Genomic DNA, 19,552 nt, shown 5'->3' with positions numbered 1-19,552 from the left:
ATGAAGTGGTAATGAGGCTGGTAAACTTATCTTAATGTGAAAAAGATATGATTTTTTACTATACTATTTGTTGTTATATATTAAGATATATTTATATAATTATATTATGATTGTATATATATAGGCCTATATATATATATATATACTTTATACATATTCATGAGAATAATTCATATTATGCCTATGCATGCATTGTAATGTACTAATACCATTATAATGCATTAAACACAGGCTTCATGAGGAAAGTGTCACCCAGTATTTTGTTTAATGTTTTTTAAGGTTTACAGTTGTAACCAAGTTGCTATGCATTTTCAATCTTCATAAATAGCTGTAAACTGATATACAACACCTGAATAAAGTCTAGCAGGACATGTTGGACATTCTGTATTTCAGAATTAATAGTTCAGAGTCACAATATATTTATATCATGATCATAAATCAGACTCTTAGGCATTAAGTGTGTAGAAAAATCACACACCCACTCTTTTATTTACAATAATTACATCATGAAGCACATGAACTTTATACACTCGAGAGCTGACTTTAAAGGGACAGTTCACCCAAAAACTGAAACCCTCATCATTCACCCTCATGTTGTTTCAAAATGATTTTTTTTCTTCTACAAAACAAAATATTTTGAAGAATGTTATGTTGTAAGAATGTTCAGACAACAATTTTAAAATATCTTCTTTAGAAGAATGAAATGCATACAGGTTTGGAATGACATAAGGGTGAGCAAGTGATGACAGCATTTTTATTGTTGAGTGAAATATCACTTTAACTCATTTAAGCTGGGGGATAATTGCTAAAGTCAGTCCCTTAAACTACTCTTCCAGACCACAATGTACACTATGAGGGGTATAAGGAGGATGGGCAGCAGTGTGGCTACGAGCACGACTCCAGCCGGCGCGTCAGACAAATCCCCTCCATTGCTACAAAAGCTGAAGTACTGCTGATGTATCCTGACGAACAGCTGCTCCACCACACGATTAGGGTAGTAGCATCCGAAAACACTGGATACAAACTCCAAACACTCAGTTAACTTGTTGTAGCTTCTGGAAGTAGGAGAAAAAGATACAAAGTGAGTTGTGTGACAGAGAAAATAGGTTTACTGTACAAAAACAAACACACACACACACACACACACACTGCACAAATGCATTGAATTGATCAAATGTGACATATTTCAAATAATGTTCTTTTGAACTTTCTTTTCATCAAAGAACATTGATAATAATAAGAAATTTAGATCTTGAGCAGCAAATCAGCATACTAGAATGATTTGTGAAGGATCATGTGACACTGAAGACTGGAGTAATGATGCTGAAAATTCAGCTTTGAACTTAAATTGAAATACTATCTCACAATATTACTGTTTTTCTGTATTTTTCATTAAATGCATGCAGTTTCGGTGAGTATAAAAGTCTTTACTGACCCTAAACTTTTGAACGGTATAGTGAAGATTAAAATTTTACACTGAATTACAACACGCTAAAGAAAGCACTTTTTAAAGTGCATTTGTCCATAAGTGGCACAAATCACTCTGGTTCACAACAAAAAAACACACTCTTATCTATGTTTACGTAGAAAACGGAAACGTCTCTCATTGTTTAATGGACCAGAAGGTCTCTCAGTCTCATAGTTAGCAATCAGGTTTCAAGATTAGCTCAGCTCTTCCTCACACATCCTTCAATTGTTTCTCTGACCATTTCCTTTCTTTGTGTATATGCCATGTAGCTATGCATTTCACATTTCTCAGTAGCGCCTGTGCAGAAGATAAGCACTGTATAGAAACGGTTCATTTTAGAGTGTGTTGCACAGAAATCAAAAGCAATTCAAAACGAAGCCGAATAAATGTGAGGGTTTTCATAGCAACATCAAAAATGCATATGAAAATGTATGGAGACAACTTTTTTACAAAAGTAAGACGGTAAACAGATCAAATCCTTGCTTAATAAATCAACAAAGCATCATTGAAGCAATGTTTCAGAATTGCAGCTCCTTTGGTTTTGAAATATCAGTTTATATAGAACTATGGTGTATGGTTTGTCATTTTAAGTAAAGTCACAGGTGAATAAGCTCTGGCTTACCTTAACACCATCTCCATATTACACCAGTTCTCTTTTCCAAGTGCACTCATGTTGTAATTGAAAGTCGCACAGCACTCTTCCTCTGTATAAAACTTCAACACCTCCTCATTACAGCGACTGTAGTAAGAGTCTGTATTCTGAAAATCCTCTGAGCCACAGGAGATTCATTTAATAGGGACACAAGCGATCTTTAAAGTCTAATAGCTCACATACTCCCTAAAGCGTCACAAAACTCTCTTACCGTTGTCCTCATACGTGACGTTGTGTGTCTCTGAAAGAGGGGAAAATGTGATTATGAATTTGCTCGCGATGAGATGATGCAGGTGTAAATAATGCTGACATTACGTACCCTTGCTTAAAGATACATTTAGTTCTTTCTGTGTGTTTTCAGTTTGGACTCTGGGACTCTTATCTGGAGAAAAATAAATAACATTTTCTATTTCTATAATTTATGCATTTCAATATAGGGTGAATAATGGATTAAAGTGTTTAAGAGCTATATAAAAATAAATAAAAAATACTTTAGTGTTGCATTTTAACTGTATTCAATTACAAATCCATCTTTGAGAATCTTGAAAATCTTTTTGACAGAAGCTTAAGTTTAATTTGTTGAACTTAAAATAACTTTAGATTATTTTAGTGCACCAAGAGCCACTGTTGAGTGCAATTTACATCTTACGGATTACGTCAATTTTCTTTCATCCAAATTATAATCAGAAAGAAATAAGAAATATCTTATTGCTCAGATGTTCCTTTTCATAGCTCATCAGACTTTATTAAATTATAATCTTTATCTCATCCTAAAAATATATTTTTTTAAGAAAAAAAAAGAGATATTTACATGCACTAAGAGTATATAATGAACATATCAAAGAAAAGAAAAGAAATGTTTGAGTTCATATTGAGATATCGCACATGTGATTACAGATTTGAAACATTGAGACGTGAGATTTTTAAGAAGAGTAAGTGAGAAGCAGGAGATTTAAGCAAAGGTCTCCATTTTCTCTCTGTTTATGTCTAGGAGAAATAACTGATAAGTTGAGTTGGTCCCTTACCTCCAGAAGCTGTTCTGTCATCTTGTGTCATTTGACCTGAGAATATAGAAATCAACATTTTAATGATCCTCCATGTTGCTACCAGACATTCGTTAACACAATTTCTTATGATAAATCTGTTCTTATGCAATCAGGTTGGTAGTTTGGTAGCTCATAAGTCAACGGTTAAAAGAAAGGCTTGCAATGTGGTTTCATGTCTCCTGGATAACATCTTGAATGTCCAAAAGTGACTTTCAGATGTTCATCCTGAAGTAAACTCATGGGTTATCTCTTAGACTGAAGATCTCCTACCACAGATCATAGATGAATCCAGCAACAGCAAAAGTAGTCCAGAGAGATAAAACATAGTGCAAGACAAATAAAGAATGGCAACTACAGAGTGAGTGAGCTGTTAAGTGAATCAATGGACGTGACTTTCCTGAGGCTGGAGCATTTAACAGGAGAAACAAAAAGAGGGGAGGAACACAGGGAGACTGCTTGTGTGTGTGTGTGTGTGTGTGTGTGTGTGTGTGTGTGTGTGTGTGTGTGTGTGTGTGTGTGTGTGTGTGTGTGTGTGTGTGTGTGTGTGCGTCTAAAGGAAATACCCTACCCATTCGGAGTTCACGGATAGTTTGGGATGAGACATTTCTTTGGAGCTCCATTACTGTAAACAGGAGTGCAGCTTTGTGTGTGCATATAGTGGAGCCAGAGCAATGCCTTCCTGCCCTGATAAGAGTTTTCTCAGTGGACAGTGGGAATTATACAACTTAATTATAGAATTACATGATTCCTACTGCTAATTTCAAATGGCTTTTCAACATAACTTTCACGATGTAAGTATATGTTTTAGTATCAGATATGTTTCATTAGCATTCAATGCAAAACTTCACTGAATGGTTTTTCTGCATGCACACACTCTTAGAAAAAAGGGTTTAATGGGGTTCTTGACTCAATTTTAAAGAACCCTTTATGGAGAAATGTTTTGATTGTTTAAAAGCTTGTTTTTTTGGTGATAAAAATATATTTACGATCTGCTTAACTGATGAAATTTGATCAAAATTAAAAATGAATTAAAACAAAATCTATAAATTGATCCCCATGATGGGAACCACCATGACGGAACCCTTTCGACTAAGAGTGCGGCTAAATGATAGTTGATATCGTTAGATTGGCTAAGCGTGTAAATGTCAGTGTGGTAAATGCACTTTATTTCCGATCTAGAATGTTGGCTAACATGTTATAAGTTTTGTACCGGGGTTTCGGAGACACATTTTGTTTCCTCTACAACTAAGACAAAATGACTATAAATCAACTTTTATTATTTACTTTCCCTATTTTAGTATTAGTAAATGATATATTTTGTCTGTGAAATGCAGCTTGTATTATAAAAGAAATAAACATATCTTAAAGACCACTTCTTTTGATTCGTGAATAATTTATTGCACTAGAATTTAATTTTACCACAATTTCAGTGTAAGCGGCCTCTTGTGGTTTGGAAGTGTGACTCAAACTTTAGAGTTTGGCTGTTTTCTTTAGTAATACAGTATATTTCCTTTCAGACTGACACCTTTCCCTAGTTTCTGTCTTTAAACTGTACAGCGCATTATTAGTGCTGGCAGTATTTCCGTAGCCACCGCTAATTTAGTTTCATTCTCTTGCTGATGGAAATAAAAATAAGTTATGTAATAAATAGTAATTGGTTTTTTACAGTTGCTCTTATGTCTAACCCAGTTCACAGTTATATTACCGTATTCACACAGTATTCTGAGATAAATAAAGCTTTCCATCGTAATGCAATCGTCATTACAGTGACAGGAACATTTAGAGAGTCAGAGTGATTAAACATTATCATCATGATAATATAACTAAACACACTTCTCATAATCCTCTGTTTAAGTGAGTTATGAGAGAAAATACATTTCACATAATGCACACTGCATGTTTTTATACATTTGAACAGCTGAAAGATGCTAATTCTCATGATGAAATGCACTTGCATGTATGGGACAAAATTTAGCTGAAGGTGAAGGGCTAAGCCATTCCAGTGAATGTGGAAAATATATTTTTAGTTAATATTTAGGGTGAATTCAGACAATTTTTCCTCGTCATCTTAAAGGAAAAAGTGTCCCAATCAACTTGAATTCACCCTACGTCTAGACAGGTTACAATGAAAAAACATTGAAGAAATGAAGAAACAATGAAGTGTTGCAAAAAAAAAAAAAGAGACATTTCTTGGCACGTTCTTCAATTGCATGATCATTGCAAAAATATGGACCTTTTTGCTGACCATTTGTGGCAGTTACAACTTTTATGCTTTAAGCAGTAAAATGGACAGCTAATTTCATACATGATGTAATGCAATAAACTATAAATTCAAGAAGACGCAAGAACATTCAACACAGAATTTCATTTTCATCGGCAACACATTATTTTTTGTGTTAATGGTGTTTTATGCATCCGCTCAAGACGTGCCGTCAGGGGATCTCCAAACCCATATACAACATGCTTGTGTGAGGTTGCATGTTTTTTGCGGAGAATCGTTATTTGTAACACACGAGAGACATGCAAAAAGCTTGACATACCTTTATCTACAAGGTCTTATATTGTCAGCAAATTAAAAGAAGAGATTTAAATTTATAATTTTTGTTCAAATTAATCCAAATAAATAAAACAAGCCAAGTCAGTCTTCAGGACAAAACAATCAAATAACCACTAGCGTTACATATACATTTAGTCAACAAGTTGGTTGTCTATTTAAATATATGTCTATTTTTTGTTTGTTTCTCAGTTGTTTAGATGGATAACTGTGCAGACTCCTGCCTCTATCATTGCTGTAAACTGTTTTGACATAAAGTAAATAACACTCCAGGCAAAGTGTCGAATGAAACAGGAGTCATTTCTGCAGTAACTCACAGGAAATGGGCCATAGCTTGTGTTGCCACTACTAAACATCTGTCACATCCTGTCACATATTATACAAAACGCTGCCCTATACTGATCAATGTCCTTTTTTTGGCACAGTTCTCCGAATGTCATCCAGGACTCTGCGCAAACAGTCCCATGTGTGCATGTCTAAATGCATCCAGCAGCCCGTATCTGTGAGGAAATGCTCTGTCCATGGCCAAAAACAAGATCAAAATAAAAGAAAAAAACTTAAAATGAACAAAGAAAGAAAAACAAGCATGAGAGAAAGTGCTGATCTGAAAACATAGTATCTTTCTACATATAGGGTGTGAAATTAACAACCGCCACCAGCCAAATGTGGGAGTGTTTTACCCAGTTGTGGGCAATTTTGCTTATCCGTGTATTTAGCTTATCTGGTGACCTGTAAGATGTCTAAAACTAACAAAAATGAGGTGTTTGGCATTTTTAGAGTTGAATTAATCTACTTTAATGTATCGAGTGAACTTAAAATGTCAAGTTGCCATGCATTAAAATGAATTAAAATCATTGTAACAATTATTATAGCTTTAAGTTGTGTTGAGTTGTATTAACTTAAAAAAATTGTCTTACAGTTATACAGTCTTGTGCAAAGTGGTTGTCTGGGTAAATTGGGCTGAACCACAAAATCATGTGTTTGGACTAAAAAATGCACTTATCCAATGCCACTGTGCTTGTTGGTTTGCATCACAATTAATATCAGAAAAATCATAACATAAAAGCTCCATAATATAAAAGTTCCTAAAGGTCCCTTCAGAATAGCAAGTAAAACAAGTTCATCTTTTTTTTTCTCCAGCAGAATTTACTTGATCTGAGTACAGATTTAAATTCAGCAAGCACTGCCATTGCTTTTTTTTTTACTTGTCCAGTTGCACCAAGTGAGCAATACTTCCTGTGTCACTCGGTAACACACCTCGTGCCGAGACAACATTGAAGCATGTTGCACAAAATAGCTCATAAGTTTCATTTAATTTCACACATACCGCTAATGACTTGACTGCAATCACACACAACTTAGTTTAAAATCACAAAGCAAGAAATGCAAAATGCAACAAATATATATATAAAAAAGGATTTTTTAATTCAAAAAGTGTACGAGTGCTTTATAAATGATTTTGTCGAAATGAAAGTTTCGTTTTCAGGCATCTTTTGTGTGATGTTAGGAGTATATTTTGTTGTTATCGAAACACTGACTCTAAAACCTAGTTAGCAGCCTTTCTGGTTACTGGCACCATTAGCAGCTTCTTCAACAGTGTTTAGGCTTTTCATAAAGTTTGATGCTAGCATATTGCTGGGTAAAAATTTACTTCTTGGAGCAGTCGTTTACATTGAACACCTCATGTCTGCAGTTTGCAGCCTCAATTAAATCCAATACCTGCCACAACAAAAAACAAGGTCAAATGTAATGCATGTGTGTATGTGTGTGTGTTTCTAATGAACTGTGCACGGCATGCTTGAAGTAAACATTGTACCCATCAACGACCTGCCAACCACAAACTACTGAAAACAAAACAGAGAAACGGGTGGGAAAGAGCGAGAAAGGGTGGAGGGAATCGAGTGAGAAAATGTGCCATCTGAGAGTCATTTCAATTTCACTCTACTCTTCACTATTTACACAGACTGAAAATTGAAAAATACACAATGCCCACACGCACACACACACAACTGGTCATTATTGCAAATGAAGTGCTTAAGTAAATAGTAAAAAATGTACTATTTGATACTGACTAATTGAATGAACATTATATATTATAGCTTATTATTCCTACCACAAATGTAAATAACTGGACTTGAATATTGAACTGAAATAGAATTTTCTCAAATATCCCATGGAATATGTTTCTGAATAGAATGCTTTACCTTACTTTGTTCTGCAAAGATAATGCTTCTCATTTACAAGTTTAAAAGGTTGTGGTGTTTTGGTGCTGCGCTCATACACCCTTGTAGAGTTGACCTCAGATTCCACTGATTAAAACCTACAATGTAACCACAGCATACCCTACATGGTCTCTGCACTTCGGGGAGCCAGTATGACATTCTGCTGAACTCAAGACCAACCCAAAAGATCCAGACCAGTTAAACAAACATCTCTCATGGCATACGTGCACAATTTCAGATGTCAAATACATGTCACTTATGATGAACTGCAATCAAACATCTGCTGGCAAATATCAGTGAATTATGAGGAAAATTATGTTAAATATACATAATGATTTATTTAATCATAGACACACACACTTATATTATATATACTGCATATATATATATATATATATATATATATACCAAAAATATAACTAAATATAAAAAAATATAAGATTAAATGTTAAACAAGTGTTCCCAAAATTAATGTAAAAATAAAACGCATTCTCAAAAATATCACTATATTTATTTTCCTTGTGTTTTTGTGTTTGCCAAAAGAAAACTTTATGTCGTCTAAAGTCAAGATTAGTCTAGGTTTCGTAATTTGTGTGGTAAAACATTTACATTATGTTTGATAAAACTTTTACATTGAAAAAAGGAATTTGGTGTAGAAATAATTTTCTCTCAGAAATTGTTGGTTAATTTCCTAAATACTTACAAGTAACAAACTGAATTAGACGTGAGAATTTAACTAGTATTTTCTTGTAAAATGTACTCCAATAATGTTTGTTTTAAAAAAAATGTTTTACAGTGTACTTTCTAAAAGCATAACTACATGCACATCTTGTCAGAAGTGTTCATTTCAAAATCTGTTTATCACAGATTATAGAACACCCTAAAATGGTGTTGCATTTTAAAATCAAAATATCTGTGAGACTTAAATAAGCGCAGTGGTGATATCCGCATTACTTACGCACAACTTGTGTCATTTCATGATCGCTGTGCATGCTGCAAGTTGCAAAGCTGTTAACATGACTTCAGTTCGGGACGTAGCCCGTCTAAACCGGTCCAATGGCGGCATCCGATAGAACGGGTGAAGGTCTCTGCGTGTTACTGTCTTTCCTTTCACGCAACACAACAAGATTAAATAAAATAAATTGTCTCATATGTATTACTTCGTTATGTCATCTGACTCCATAAATTAAAAAGGTTTAATGAAATCTGAGCATGTGAGCGAATGTTTGATTATTCCTTTTAACTCTTTACTTATATTTTACCCGTTCATATTAGGAAGCTATGCCGCTCAGAGGACCTCACGACTTCTGTGTAACGCCGGTCTCACGATCACAAGCTCGTCAGTTTTGGTCACTAAACAGAGGTAATTGCTATATACCTGCGATTGGTGGCATACACAATCAAAGATACTTTATTATAGCCCCCGTGATTGCATATTTGAAATTAAAGTAACGTTTACTCCAGGCAGAGGTATGGCCACTATCACAGATATAAGTAGACCAACATTACTCCTCTTATAATAGCTTTGGATTGGCCATGCCGTGGTTTCCCACGTACACTTATCTAAAGTAACATTAAATTAAAACAGAGTAAGACACACCCAAATTTAGATTGGTCAAGCAACATTTTTGTAGCCTGGCTCCGCCCGGTGAAAGTGATTTCATTAAGTACCACATGTTCCTGGATCAACTTTCCAATCAACCAATCAGATTTGAGGGACAAGTTTACAGTTTATAGGCTTAGAACCAGGGTGAAGTACTAAACATCAGTGTTATTCACCTATCATTACCCTCTGATTTTAGGGAAAAGTTATGGGTAGGGTTAGGTTTAGGTGTAGGGATTGGGTAAGGACTACATTTTGGGACAGGAATGTTGATCCAGGATCGACAAAATATGTTGATCCAGGAACGTGTCTTACTTGGCAAAATCACGGTGACCGGCTCGGCCCTCCTACGTACTTCTGATCAATTTTCATTTTCCTTCAGTACTACGTCTGGGCTTGTTGTGTATTCTTTGGTTTTCTCCAGTCAATTTTTTACCGGTCCAATCAGCAAACAGAAGGAGTGCCTGAGAACCCTGACGTTGATGTTGTGCGCTAGTTTGAGTCGTCATACGTCACGAGCAGGAAACCGGTGGAATGCCAGCTCCAGGTAGGGAATGAGTCCTTACCCCAAGTGAAGGAGTTCAAGTACCTCGAGGTCTTGTTCACGAGTGAGGGGAGATTGGAGCAGGAGATTGGCCGGAGAATCGGAGCAGCGGGGGCGGTATTGCACTCGCTTTACCGCACCGTTGTGACGAAAAGAGAGCTGAGCCGTAAGGCAAAGCTCTCAATCTACCGGTCAATATTCGTTCCTACCCTCACCTATGGTCATGAAGGCTGGGTCATGACCGAAAGAACGAGGTCGCGGGTACAAGCGGCCGAAATGGGTTTCCTCAGGCGGGTGGCTGGTGTCTCCCTTAGAGATAGGGTGAGAAGCTCAGCCATCCGCAAGGACTTCAGAGTAGAGCCACTGCTCCTTTGCATCGAAAGGAGCCAGCTGAGGTGGTTTGGGCATCTGGTAAGGATGCCTCCTGGACACCTCCCTAGAGAGGTGTTTCAGGCACGGCCAGCTGGGAGGAGACCTCGGGGAAGACCCAGGACTAGGTGGAGAGATTATATCTCCACACTGGCCTGGGAACGCCTCGGAATCCCCCAGTCAGAGCTGGCAAATGTGGCTCGGGAAAGAGCTGGAACTGCTGCCCCCGCGACCCGACCTCGGATAAGCGGATGAAGATGGATGGATGGATGGAGAGTACCCGCCTTCAAGGAAGTTAACGCTTGTTGTCAATGAAGCAAGGCCAGACTCTCTGTACAAATTAAATGTACGAGAGTCTGGTGGGACCAAGCTAACATTTGTGCTGTTCTAAACGGAAATTCACTTCTTGTCTTTGCGAACCACGTACACTTGAATTAGAGCCAAATATTAGTCGTCACTCTGACGCAAAACTTGCGGTAACAAACGAATCCATTTAATCTACTTGGGAAAACAATTTCAGAGTCAGTCGGAACAATTTATTATGTCAGGTAAATGTATCATGCCAATTTCATAAACAGTTCAAAGCTAATAAATACAAAACATCAAATGCTCTGGAATAAAGAGAGAAGATGCGAACCTGACATTATAAAATACTAATTTGAGTTACAAATCGCGCTGAACCTAAATACTCAGACCAAGGCAGAAACCTCTTTTCAAATGTAAACATGAATTCACAATGGGAATTTGCATTAATCACCATCACAGACTTACTGGGGACAGAAGAAGATTTACACGAGGCACACTCACAGCTGTTAACAAGTTATCTCGAAATCTCTCCACACCTTGTTATTTTTTTGGTTTACTTCTGTGGGAATGAGACCTATAATACTGTATGATAATTGTTCATATTAAACAATATACATTGTTAATATATACATAGGTGAAGGGAATGATGTGTAAATTGGGAGGTGATCAACTCAAGTGTGATCGTGTCTCGAATGGGGATGGTAATATAGCAAGAGAGTTGAAATGTTCATTTCCTTTTTCTGCTTATTACAGATTATTTGATGCAGCAAGTTCAGATTGCTGATAAGAAAAATTTTATAAAATGCCCCGAACTGAAGTCATGTTAACATACAGCAATGAAATGACACAAGATGTGCATATATTAATGTAGATATCACCACTGTGCTTATTTAAGTTGATTTTTGCATCAATCTTAGGGTGTTCTACCAAGAAATCAACAACCTTACTTAAACACACCTCCTTCTGAGATGTTTATTGGCTTCTTTGAGCTTTGGATGTTATGGTGTGAAATGTGGGGCAATGCAAAGTCAGCAAAACAAAGAAGTGAAAGAACAAATAGGCAGAGCAGCATCCTTCTCTCAAGAGTGACACTTGCCCCCCAAACATCAGAGGACTTCAGATACAAACCACTGAGGTCTGAATTACATAGAAGAGCACAAGAGGTCCTGAAGATCTGCACTCAGAGGTGAGTCAAAGCAGGTTTGTCCTATTGAATTTGAAACTTGTCAGGTTTACAGATGCCCACGCACATTACGCATTATGATAGATAGATAGATAGATAGATATTCCTTCACACTGATTCTGCATTATTATCTGTGATTTATGCTGAAATAAAAAAAAATGTTTTGCAGACATATTTCCATTTCAAATAAATATATTTTAATAACATTGGTCGTTAATAGTTTTATTTCTATCATATTCATGTCTATGATCTTTTAGACAGAACCTATAGTTTAGTATGCAAACGCATTATGTATGCATGTATGTATGTGTATGTATTTATATATAGGCTATGTATTTTCCTCCACATTTATTAAAAAATCTTTTACTTGAATGTGAATGATATCGATGCAGAAAGATTGATATACTGTTTTTATAATTATTGACTTAAATTTAAAAAAATGCTGCGCCTAGTAATAATTAATAATCATTGTTAACGTCTTAACTACAAATTGCAAAGAAATATTTTTTGTTACTGTATTTTTACCAGGTTTGCTCATTAAAGGGTTAATACTTTAATTACAGAGCACACAATAAAACGATAAAATATTTGATGATAAATAAAAATGTATACACTGTTCATTAAGTATGTCAAAAACTATTTAAAAAAAAAGAAGTTGTATTCAGAGATGAATGTGTATGTTTTGATATATTAAAACGTACTTTTTCTGTCCCGTTCTTTTCATTGCTGCAACTGATAAAATGTTTCGTATTTTAGATCATATACAGCGGTCTCTAAACTTTTTGTGAGCGAGGGCTACCTCAAGGGATAAAATAATCAAGAAGGCCTACTTGTTTGTTATACTCAAAAATATGTAGGCTATTAAATACATATAACATGGTTGTGCTCTTTTACTTTACCTTTACTTTTAACTTTATTACTTTTCACCATCATATGCAAAATAATAAAATATCTTGATATTCTGTTTCAGACTTACACGCGTTTTAAAAAAATCAACAATTAAAATATATATTAAAATTGTATATTGTACATTTATAATTTTCTCTCTGAAAATCACATTATTTAACTGCCACACAATTTTAGGAGTCATTTGCCACCATAATGGCAACAGAAGTGTTTGAATTTGTCTCATCATGGAAATGGACAGTAAAACAAAAAAGATTAAGTCAGGATGCAAATGTGCATTTGTTTAAATAAACTACATCTGTAAAAAGTGTAAAAAAAAACTTCTTTTTTTATATATATATATTCTGACAGTGCAACTGGGACAGCCCTTGCTTCTGTTTTTTATTAGCTCATTCAAATTGACCATTGTTCTTCCAGTATCATATCATGGTAACCCATGCATGGCTCTTCACTACCACAGTAAAAATAAAAACAAAATAAAATAAAAACTGTAGGTTCTCCATAAACCTATTGTATGTGTTATCAAAAACAGTAGCCCAAACATTTAGAATAAATATAAATGACAATATAAATAAATAAATGCAAAAAAGAAGAACAAAAAAACGGCCATAGCTTCTCAACAAAAACACAAAAACAGTGTAATTACATTGCATTGCTCCTCTAAGACATTTAATACATTTATACATGCCTATATTAATATAACATCATTCAATATGAATATATACCGGCACGTTTCTGACAAAAAAAAGTTAGTTTTTTAATGTTCCTCCTGTTTTTTTTGCGTCAATGTGTTGGGAATATCAGCACTGTTTCATCAGGCTTTCATAAACTAGTTTAAATCCCAGAGTCATGAGTGGGTTTATAATAGAGATAGAAATAGAAAGAAATAGTTTAATAATGTTCGCGTGATCACTGTTTTTTGGGCCGAGCTGATAAAAGCTCCGAGCTGAACAGGTCAAACAAGTTTCGTTCCGCTTTTGGAGCGTTTGCCATTTGATGTTTCTCAAACGTACCTTTTTTTCTTTTCTTTTTTTTTAAAGGTCGCAAAATACCATTTGGTCGAAGTCTGCTATTGGCAAGTTGGGGCTATTTATAGAATGTGCTTAGCGGGCAACTCACAGGCTCGAGCCCGCGGACACCACGTCCATATTAAACCTGTTTAATCATTCAAACAAATTCAAAGCATCGTAACTTTGCCACTATGTCGCTTATCAATATCAACACCTTCAAAAGCAAACTCAAAAGTAAAATTATGGTGCATTATTTAAAGCACTGTTTATGAAAACACGTTAAATGTATAAAATCCCTAATTGTTTTGATTTGGTAAATGTTTGATAGCTTACGGTTGTTTCTGAGGCTGAATAGCCGTTGGCTTCAACATCTGATGCAGTCCTGAGTTTCTTCATCCTCATCCTCACAAGCAGAGAGCCACACACACGGCAGCCTGTCTCTCCACAGAAACATTCCTCACTTCATTCTGCTCTTTTATCTTCACTTCTGCTAAAATAAAGACCCTGTTCCTCGAGACAGGGTTTTAAAGCGCGTTGGCACCATAGGTTGGCACGCGATGCTGACTGAAAGCACGACCTGGGTGTCAGATCACGCCAACGACTGTCTGACTGTGACACGCGATGAGTAGTGGAATGAGTACAATTTCACTTTAGACGTTATTTAAAGATTTTTAACATAGATATTTCGTGCTCCCATTCACCACAAAAACACACCTGAAACTTAAGGTGACATTTAATCGCTGATGCATCTGTCTCCAGTGTGGCGCCGGTAACTATAGTTACTGTTGTTATTGTGAGGCGCACGACTTTACGATCTTATTTTTCTAGCATGGTTATGCAGTTCTAAAGAAAAAGTTTTTTTTTTGTCTTCTTTTTTTCTTTAAAAAACCACGAATGAATCAAATACAAATATGTAAGACTGCCGCAATAGATGTTCAAAAATATATTTCATTTGCTTAAATGTAGCCTACCTGTAAACAAACATAATAAACATGCAGACATATATATGCATATGCATATATATATATATATAATATAGGCCTAACTTAAATATATGCAAAGGGTGAACTCGTGACAGAATCAGCAGTATAAATAAAACTGGCAGCCAGTCAAACAATGAAATCACCTGTGCATCCCAAAACACTTTTTAGTTTATGCAATTTACTATTGGTTCAATTTAAAAACTGTAATAATAAGCTGTGCTGACTCTGAGACATGAAAGATGTGTTTAGAATAGAAGGCTATGTAAACCAAAAACCTCAATAATGAACTAACTCTTTGGTTATTTGTTTTCCAGCATTTTTTACCTACTACAATAATCATTTTTACATTACATTTTACATAAAAGTTTGCTGCAAAATCTGCTGGATAGTCAGTGCTAAAGTTATGACATTTTTACAGAAGAATCACTACACAAGGAAACCACTCAGATTTCTGCCCTTTAAATGCCACACATGTGAAACTGAAGATCTCAAAGATGATTTATGTCTAACTAACCCGAACTGGTTTAATAATAAATAGATAAAAATCTACTAAATGTGTAACTTCTGCAACACTATTGTTTACATGGTAATTTTAGCATCTTTGATTTGCTCAGTTTATAGATTATTCACGACATAGTATAGAAACATGACCTTTAAAGAGCGCCTCTAGTGGAAGCATGCAACAAAACAGCAGCATTGACGTCACCTTAACCCTTAATAACACCTTAATATGTCTTAACATATTATATAATATAACACATATATACATATATATAAACATAACATATATAACACATTTAAAAAAAAAAATCTAATATAGCCTATATATATATATATATATATATATACATACACTACCGTTCAAAAGTTTGGGGTCGGTACGATTTTAAATACTTTTAAAAGAATTCTCTTCTGCTAACCATGGCTGCGCTTATTTGATTAAAAATACAACAAAAATCAGTTATAGTATTAAATATTATTCCAGTGTAAATCAGCTGTTTTCTGTGTGAATATATAGTAAAGTGGAATTTATTCCTGTGATCAAAGCTGAATTTTCAGCATCACCAGTGTCAGTGTCTTCAGTGTCAAATGATCCTTCACAAATCAGTATAATATGAGGATTTGATGCTCAAGAAACATTTATTATTATTATCAATGTTGAAACAGTTGTTGGTCTGTCAGTTGTACAGTTTTTTTTTTTTTTTTTTTGGATTCTTTGATGAATAGGAAGTTCAAAAGAACAGCATTTGTTTGAAATAGAATCTTTTGTAACATTATAAATGTCTTTACTGTCCTTGATAAATAAAAGTATTGATTTCTTTCCTCCAAAAAATAAAAATAAAATTCTCACTGACCCCAAACTTTTGAACGGTAGTGTATATATGTTTGTGTGTGTTTGAGTAACATTTAAAACATCAGGCTTTAATGGCCCATTTAGTAAGAATAATGAGTTCACAGTCAAGCGTAATAAACAATGTAATAAAATGACGACTAGAGATACAAATACACATTTCACAGAAGCCCGATGGATCATATTTGATAGTCACATTTTAACATGATCTTTCAAAAAGAAAAAAACGGTATGATCACAGATCATGGAATAATGGATAATCAAGTAAATCTAAGTTGTTTTGTCCATTAAATGTTCATCAAATATTACTGACATATTTGAAATTACACTAAAATGCCTTTTACTTCCTTAAAAGTATGAACTACCAATGAGTACGAAGTGTTTCTTTTAGAAAAAGATTATGTTGTTCGTTCAGAGGCGTTAGAAATTCATGTAAATAGGGTTTATATGGTTCACCTCCCATAATAAGCACACCTGATGAACGGTTTCCGCTTCTCTCCCATGTTTTACAGGAATGGCGAGCTCTGGTTCAACTACAGAAGACTTCATGTCATATGCAGGCCTAACTAACGACTATGGGTTATATAACTACACTGATTTAGAAATTGAAGTTGGTCTCACCGATGGCAACTTCACTGACGTTGTAGAGCTTTGTGAAGCCAGCACAGAGCAGGAGCTGACCATCACTGCTGTCCAGACCACCATCTTCCTCATCGTCTTCATCTTAGGTGTAATTGGAAACGGGCTGGTCATTGCAACCTTCGCGCTGTACCGCCGGCTACGTCTGCGCTGCATGACCGATGTCTTCCTCTTCTTCCTGGCTCTGTCTGACACGCTGCTTCTGCTGACTCTTCCGTTACAGACGGGAGAGACGCTGATCGGCAGCTGGGAGTTCGGAGAGGCCATGTGCAAGCTAAACCGTGGCATGTATGCCATCAACACCAACAGCGGTCTGCTATTGTTGGCGTGCATTAGCGTCGATCGCTATTTAGTGGTGGTTCGCACCAGGGCCGTGCATAAGATGAGTTCTGGCACGCTGTTTTACAGCACACTGTCTGCGTTAGGCGTCACAGTAACCTCAGTCTTCCTGAGCCTGCCAGACCTGCGCTTCAGCTCCATAGAAAAGAACATGGGTTCAAACATGTGCGTAATGAAGGTTTGGGGCGATGAAGTGAGTAAATGGAAGCTGTGGGCCCAGATGGCGAAGATTGCAGGATTCTGCATCCCTTGCGTGGCGATGGTGGCGTGCTACGGTGCGATCGGACGCGTGCTGATCCGTGCCGGTGGGAAAGGCTGGCGTAGGCAGAGGACCCTGCGTTTGATGGCATTGCTGGTGGTTCTTTTCCTGGTTTTCCAGCTACCGTACACTGTGGTGCTGCTGATTAAAATATTCACACCCACACCGAAACTCTGCGACGAGTCGACCAGGTTCCACCTCCAGGAAATCGTGACACGCAATCTGGCCTACGTGAGGTGCTGCCTGAACCCTTTGCTTTATGCGCTGGTTGGCGTCCGATTCCGAAACGACATCATCAGGCTTTTGACGGATACCGGGTGTGTGTGCGCGTGTGTGTCCCATATAACACCTCATCATGACAACGGAAGCTCTATTACGCCGTCCTCTCCGGCTCCAACCTTGCTTTCACCCGTCTCCTTTACTTACCCATCCGTGAAGAAAACCCCTGCCCTGGACACACCTGCTGCAAACACAGCCCAAACATTCATTTTCCCCACAACTATATCTGAAAAAGGGACTTCGGTCATGAGCTGGTGTCATCAATGACTTAGATATCAGACAATCTGAAATAAATCATTTCTCAGTTTAAGATCATAATTACATTTACCATTTGGCAGACGCTTTTATCCAAAGCAACTAACATTGCATTTCAAGGTACACATTTACATTCTTATCAGTTCTTGCTTTCCCTGGGAATCGAACCCATGACCTTGGGCGTTGCAAGCGCCAACCCTCTAGTGTTCGAGCTACAGGAAAACCGAGACACAAATGCATGTGCACAAAAGCTGAGATGGTCTTCACTGCAGAACACGAAATCCAGGGGGACTCCTCCACCCATCTCCGCCCCTGATCCCTAACCCCACCCCTAATCCTACCCATCTCCGCCCCCTGATCCCTAACCCCACCCCTAATCCTAGATCTGGATCCAACTCCGCCCCCTGGATCTCGTGTACTGCAATGAGGTGCTACAGCAAAAGCTTCTTCTTTAAGCTTTCACAGCTAAAAATATATATGTAATCTTACTGAGGCTCATAATGTATGCTTGTTAGATATATCTTTTCTCTATTTTTTAGTTCGCTATGTTAGACTAAGAATGTTAGGTTTCATTAACAAAAATTTCTAAATTTCAGTCATTTTTCTAACTTAGACTTTCAACAACAGCACTGTCTCTCTGAAACTTCACCATCCGAAGACACGTCAGCAAACACAAACAGATACAATGATTCACAGTTGAGCATTTCTTTTGGGTAAAAAAGGCTGTTTCATTAATATCTATCAAGTGAGGACATTATGTAATCCAAAAAACAATTGCTGTAAATATATTGTGCATAACATTTTTGCCATTAAAATAAATAATATTGTTGTATATGTGTTATTCTCTGCTGTCTCAATCTCATTTCTATATCTTCTTTTTACCTGTATTCACTACTGACAAAAACTGCAAGAGAAAGAATATTTTTATATTGCTATAAATTACCCATTTTTATAATGATTTGATAATGATGAGTTGAAATAAATGAAAATCTATGAAAGCAAATTTCTTTGAGCACTTAATTCTAGTTATATTAAACCCTATTCAAGTTTTATTTATTTTGAATATCTAAAACATTGAAGCAGGTATTTTATCAGCATGTTAGCGCCACCTTGAGTTGAAATCTGGGTTAAGAAAAATATTGATCAACTTTGGCATAAACTAATATAAATGATAAATAATACATTTATATATAATAATATGACAGATGAAATGAACAGATGTATATAAAAAAGTGAAAATCAATTAGATGTTAGGCCTATAAGTCCTAGCTGGCACCTACAGTATAGGACAGTAAACTATTGAGCTTGTAGGCTACTGTTGTAAAAAAAACAATAAGTTTTGCTCTACATTTATTAAGGCTGAAATGATAGCAGTGACAACTCAATTTTACCTTAGCAATTTACAACTGACACTAAAGTAAACGTGTTCTCTTCTACATAGCCTATATAAAAAACGTCTCGGTTACATATGGTAACCCTCGTTCCCTGAGGGAGGGAACGGAGACGTAGGTCAGACTGACCAATAGGAATCTCGCTAGAGAGGCCAATCTACTTCGAGTGAAACTAAAACAAGCCAATGCACAT

The 19,552-nt window shown here is 36.2% G+C and overlaps 2 protein-coding genes across 3 annotated transcripts; one reads left to right on the top strand and one right to left on the bottom strand.

The window, feature by feature from the left end:
- Positions 1–807: 807 nt before the first annotated feature.
- On the bottom strand, positions 808–3,579 carry LOC130084172 (receptor activity-modifying protein 1-like). 2 transcript variants are annotated; one of them, XM_056249407.1, is made up of 6 exons: positions 3,436–3,579; positions 3,146–3,171; positions 2,440–2,502; positions 2,332–2,361; positions 2,091–2,238; positions 808–1,055 (listed from the first exon to the last, which is right to left on the bottom strand). In XM_056249407.1, the coding sequence occupies exons 1-6, from the start codon at positions 3,489–3,491 to the stop codon at positions 812–814; spliced, it is 567 nt and encodes a 188-aa protein (XP_056105382.1). In that variant the 5' UTR covers positions 3,492–3,579; the 3' UTR covers positions 808–811. The 2 variants fall into 2 exon arrangements, with proteins under 2 accessions (XP_056105382.1, XP_056105381.1); XM_056249406.1 differs by having other exon boundaries at positions 3,146–3,181; positions 3,437–3,579.
- A 13,057-nt stretch (positions 3,580–16,636) lies between these two features.
- ccr10 (chemokine (C-C motif) receptor 10) lies at positions 16,637–18,034 on the top strand. The gene has a single exon (XM_056248805.1). It carries the CDS (start codon positions 16,712–16,714, stop codon positions 17,978–17,980), a length of 1,269 nt encoding a protein of 422 aa, XP_056104780.1. The 5' UTR covers positions 16,637–16,711; the 3' UTR covers positions 17,981–18,034.
- Positions 18,035–19,552: the final 1,518 nt, after the last annotated feature.

This window comes from Rhinichthys klamathensis, unplaced genomic scaffold, assembly GCF_029890125.1.
Source record: "Rhinichthys klamathensis goyatoka isolate OS25496 unplaced genomic scaffold, OSU_Roscu_1.1 h1tg000059l_1, whole genome shotgun sequence".
NCBI classification, from domain to species: Eukaryota; Metazoa; Chordata; class Actinopteri; order Cypriniformes; family Leuciscidae; genus Rhinichthys; species Rhinichthys klamathensis.
The sequence above is the reverse complement of the archived record's forward strand: the minus strand, read 5'-3'. Positions and strand labels throughout refer to the sequence as shown.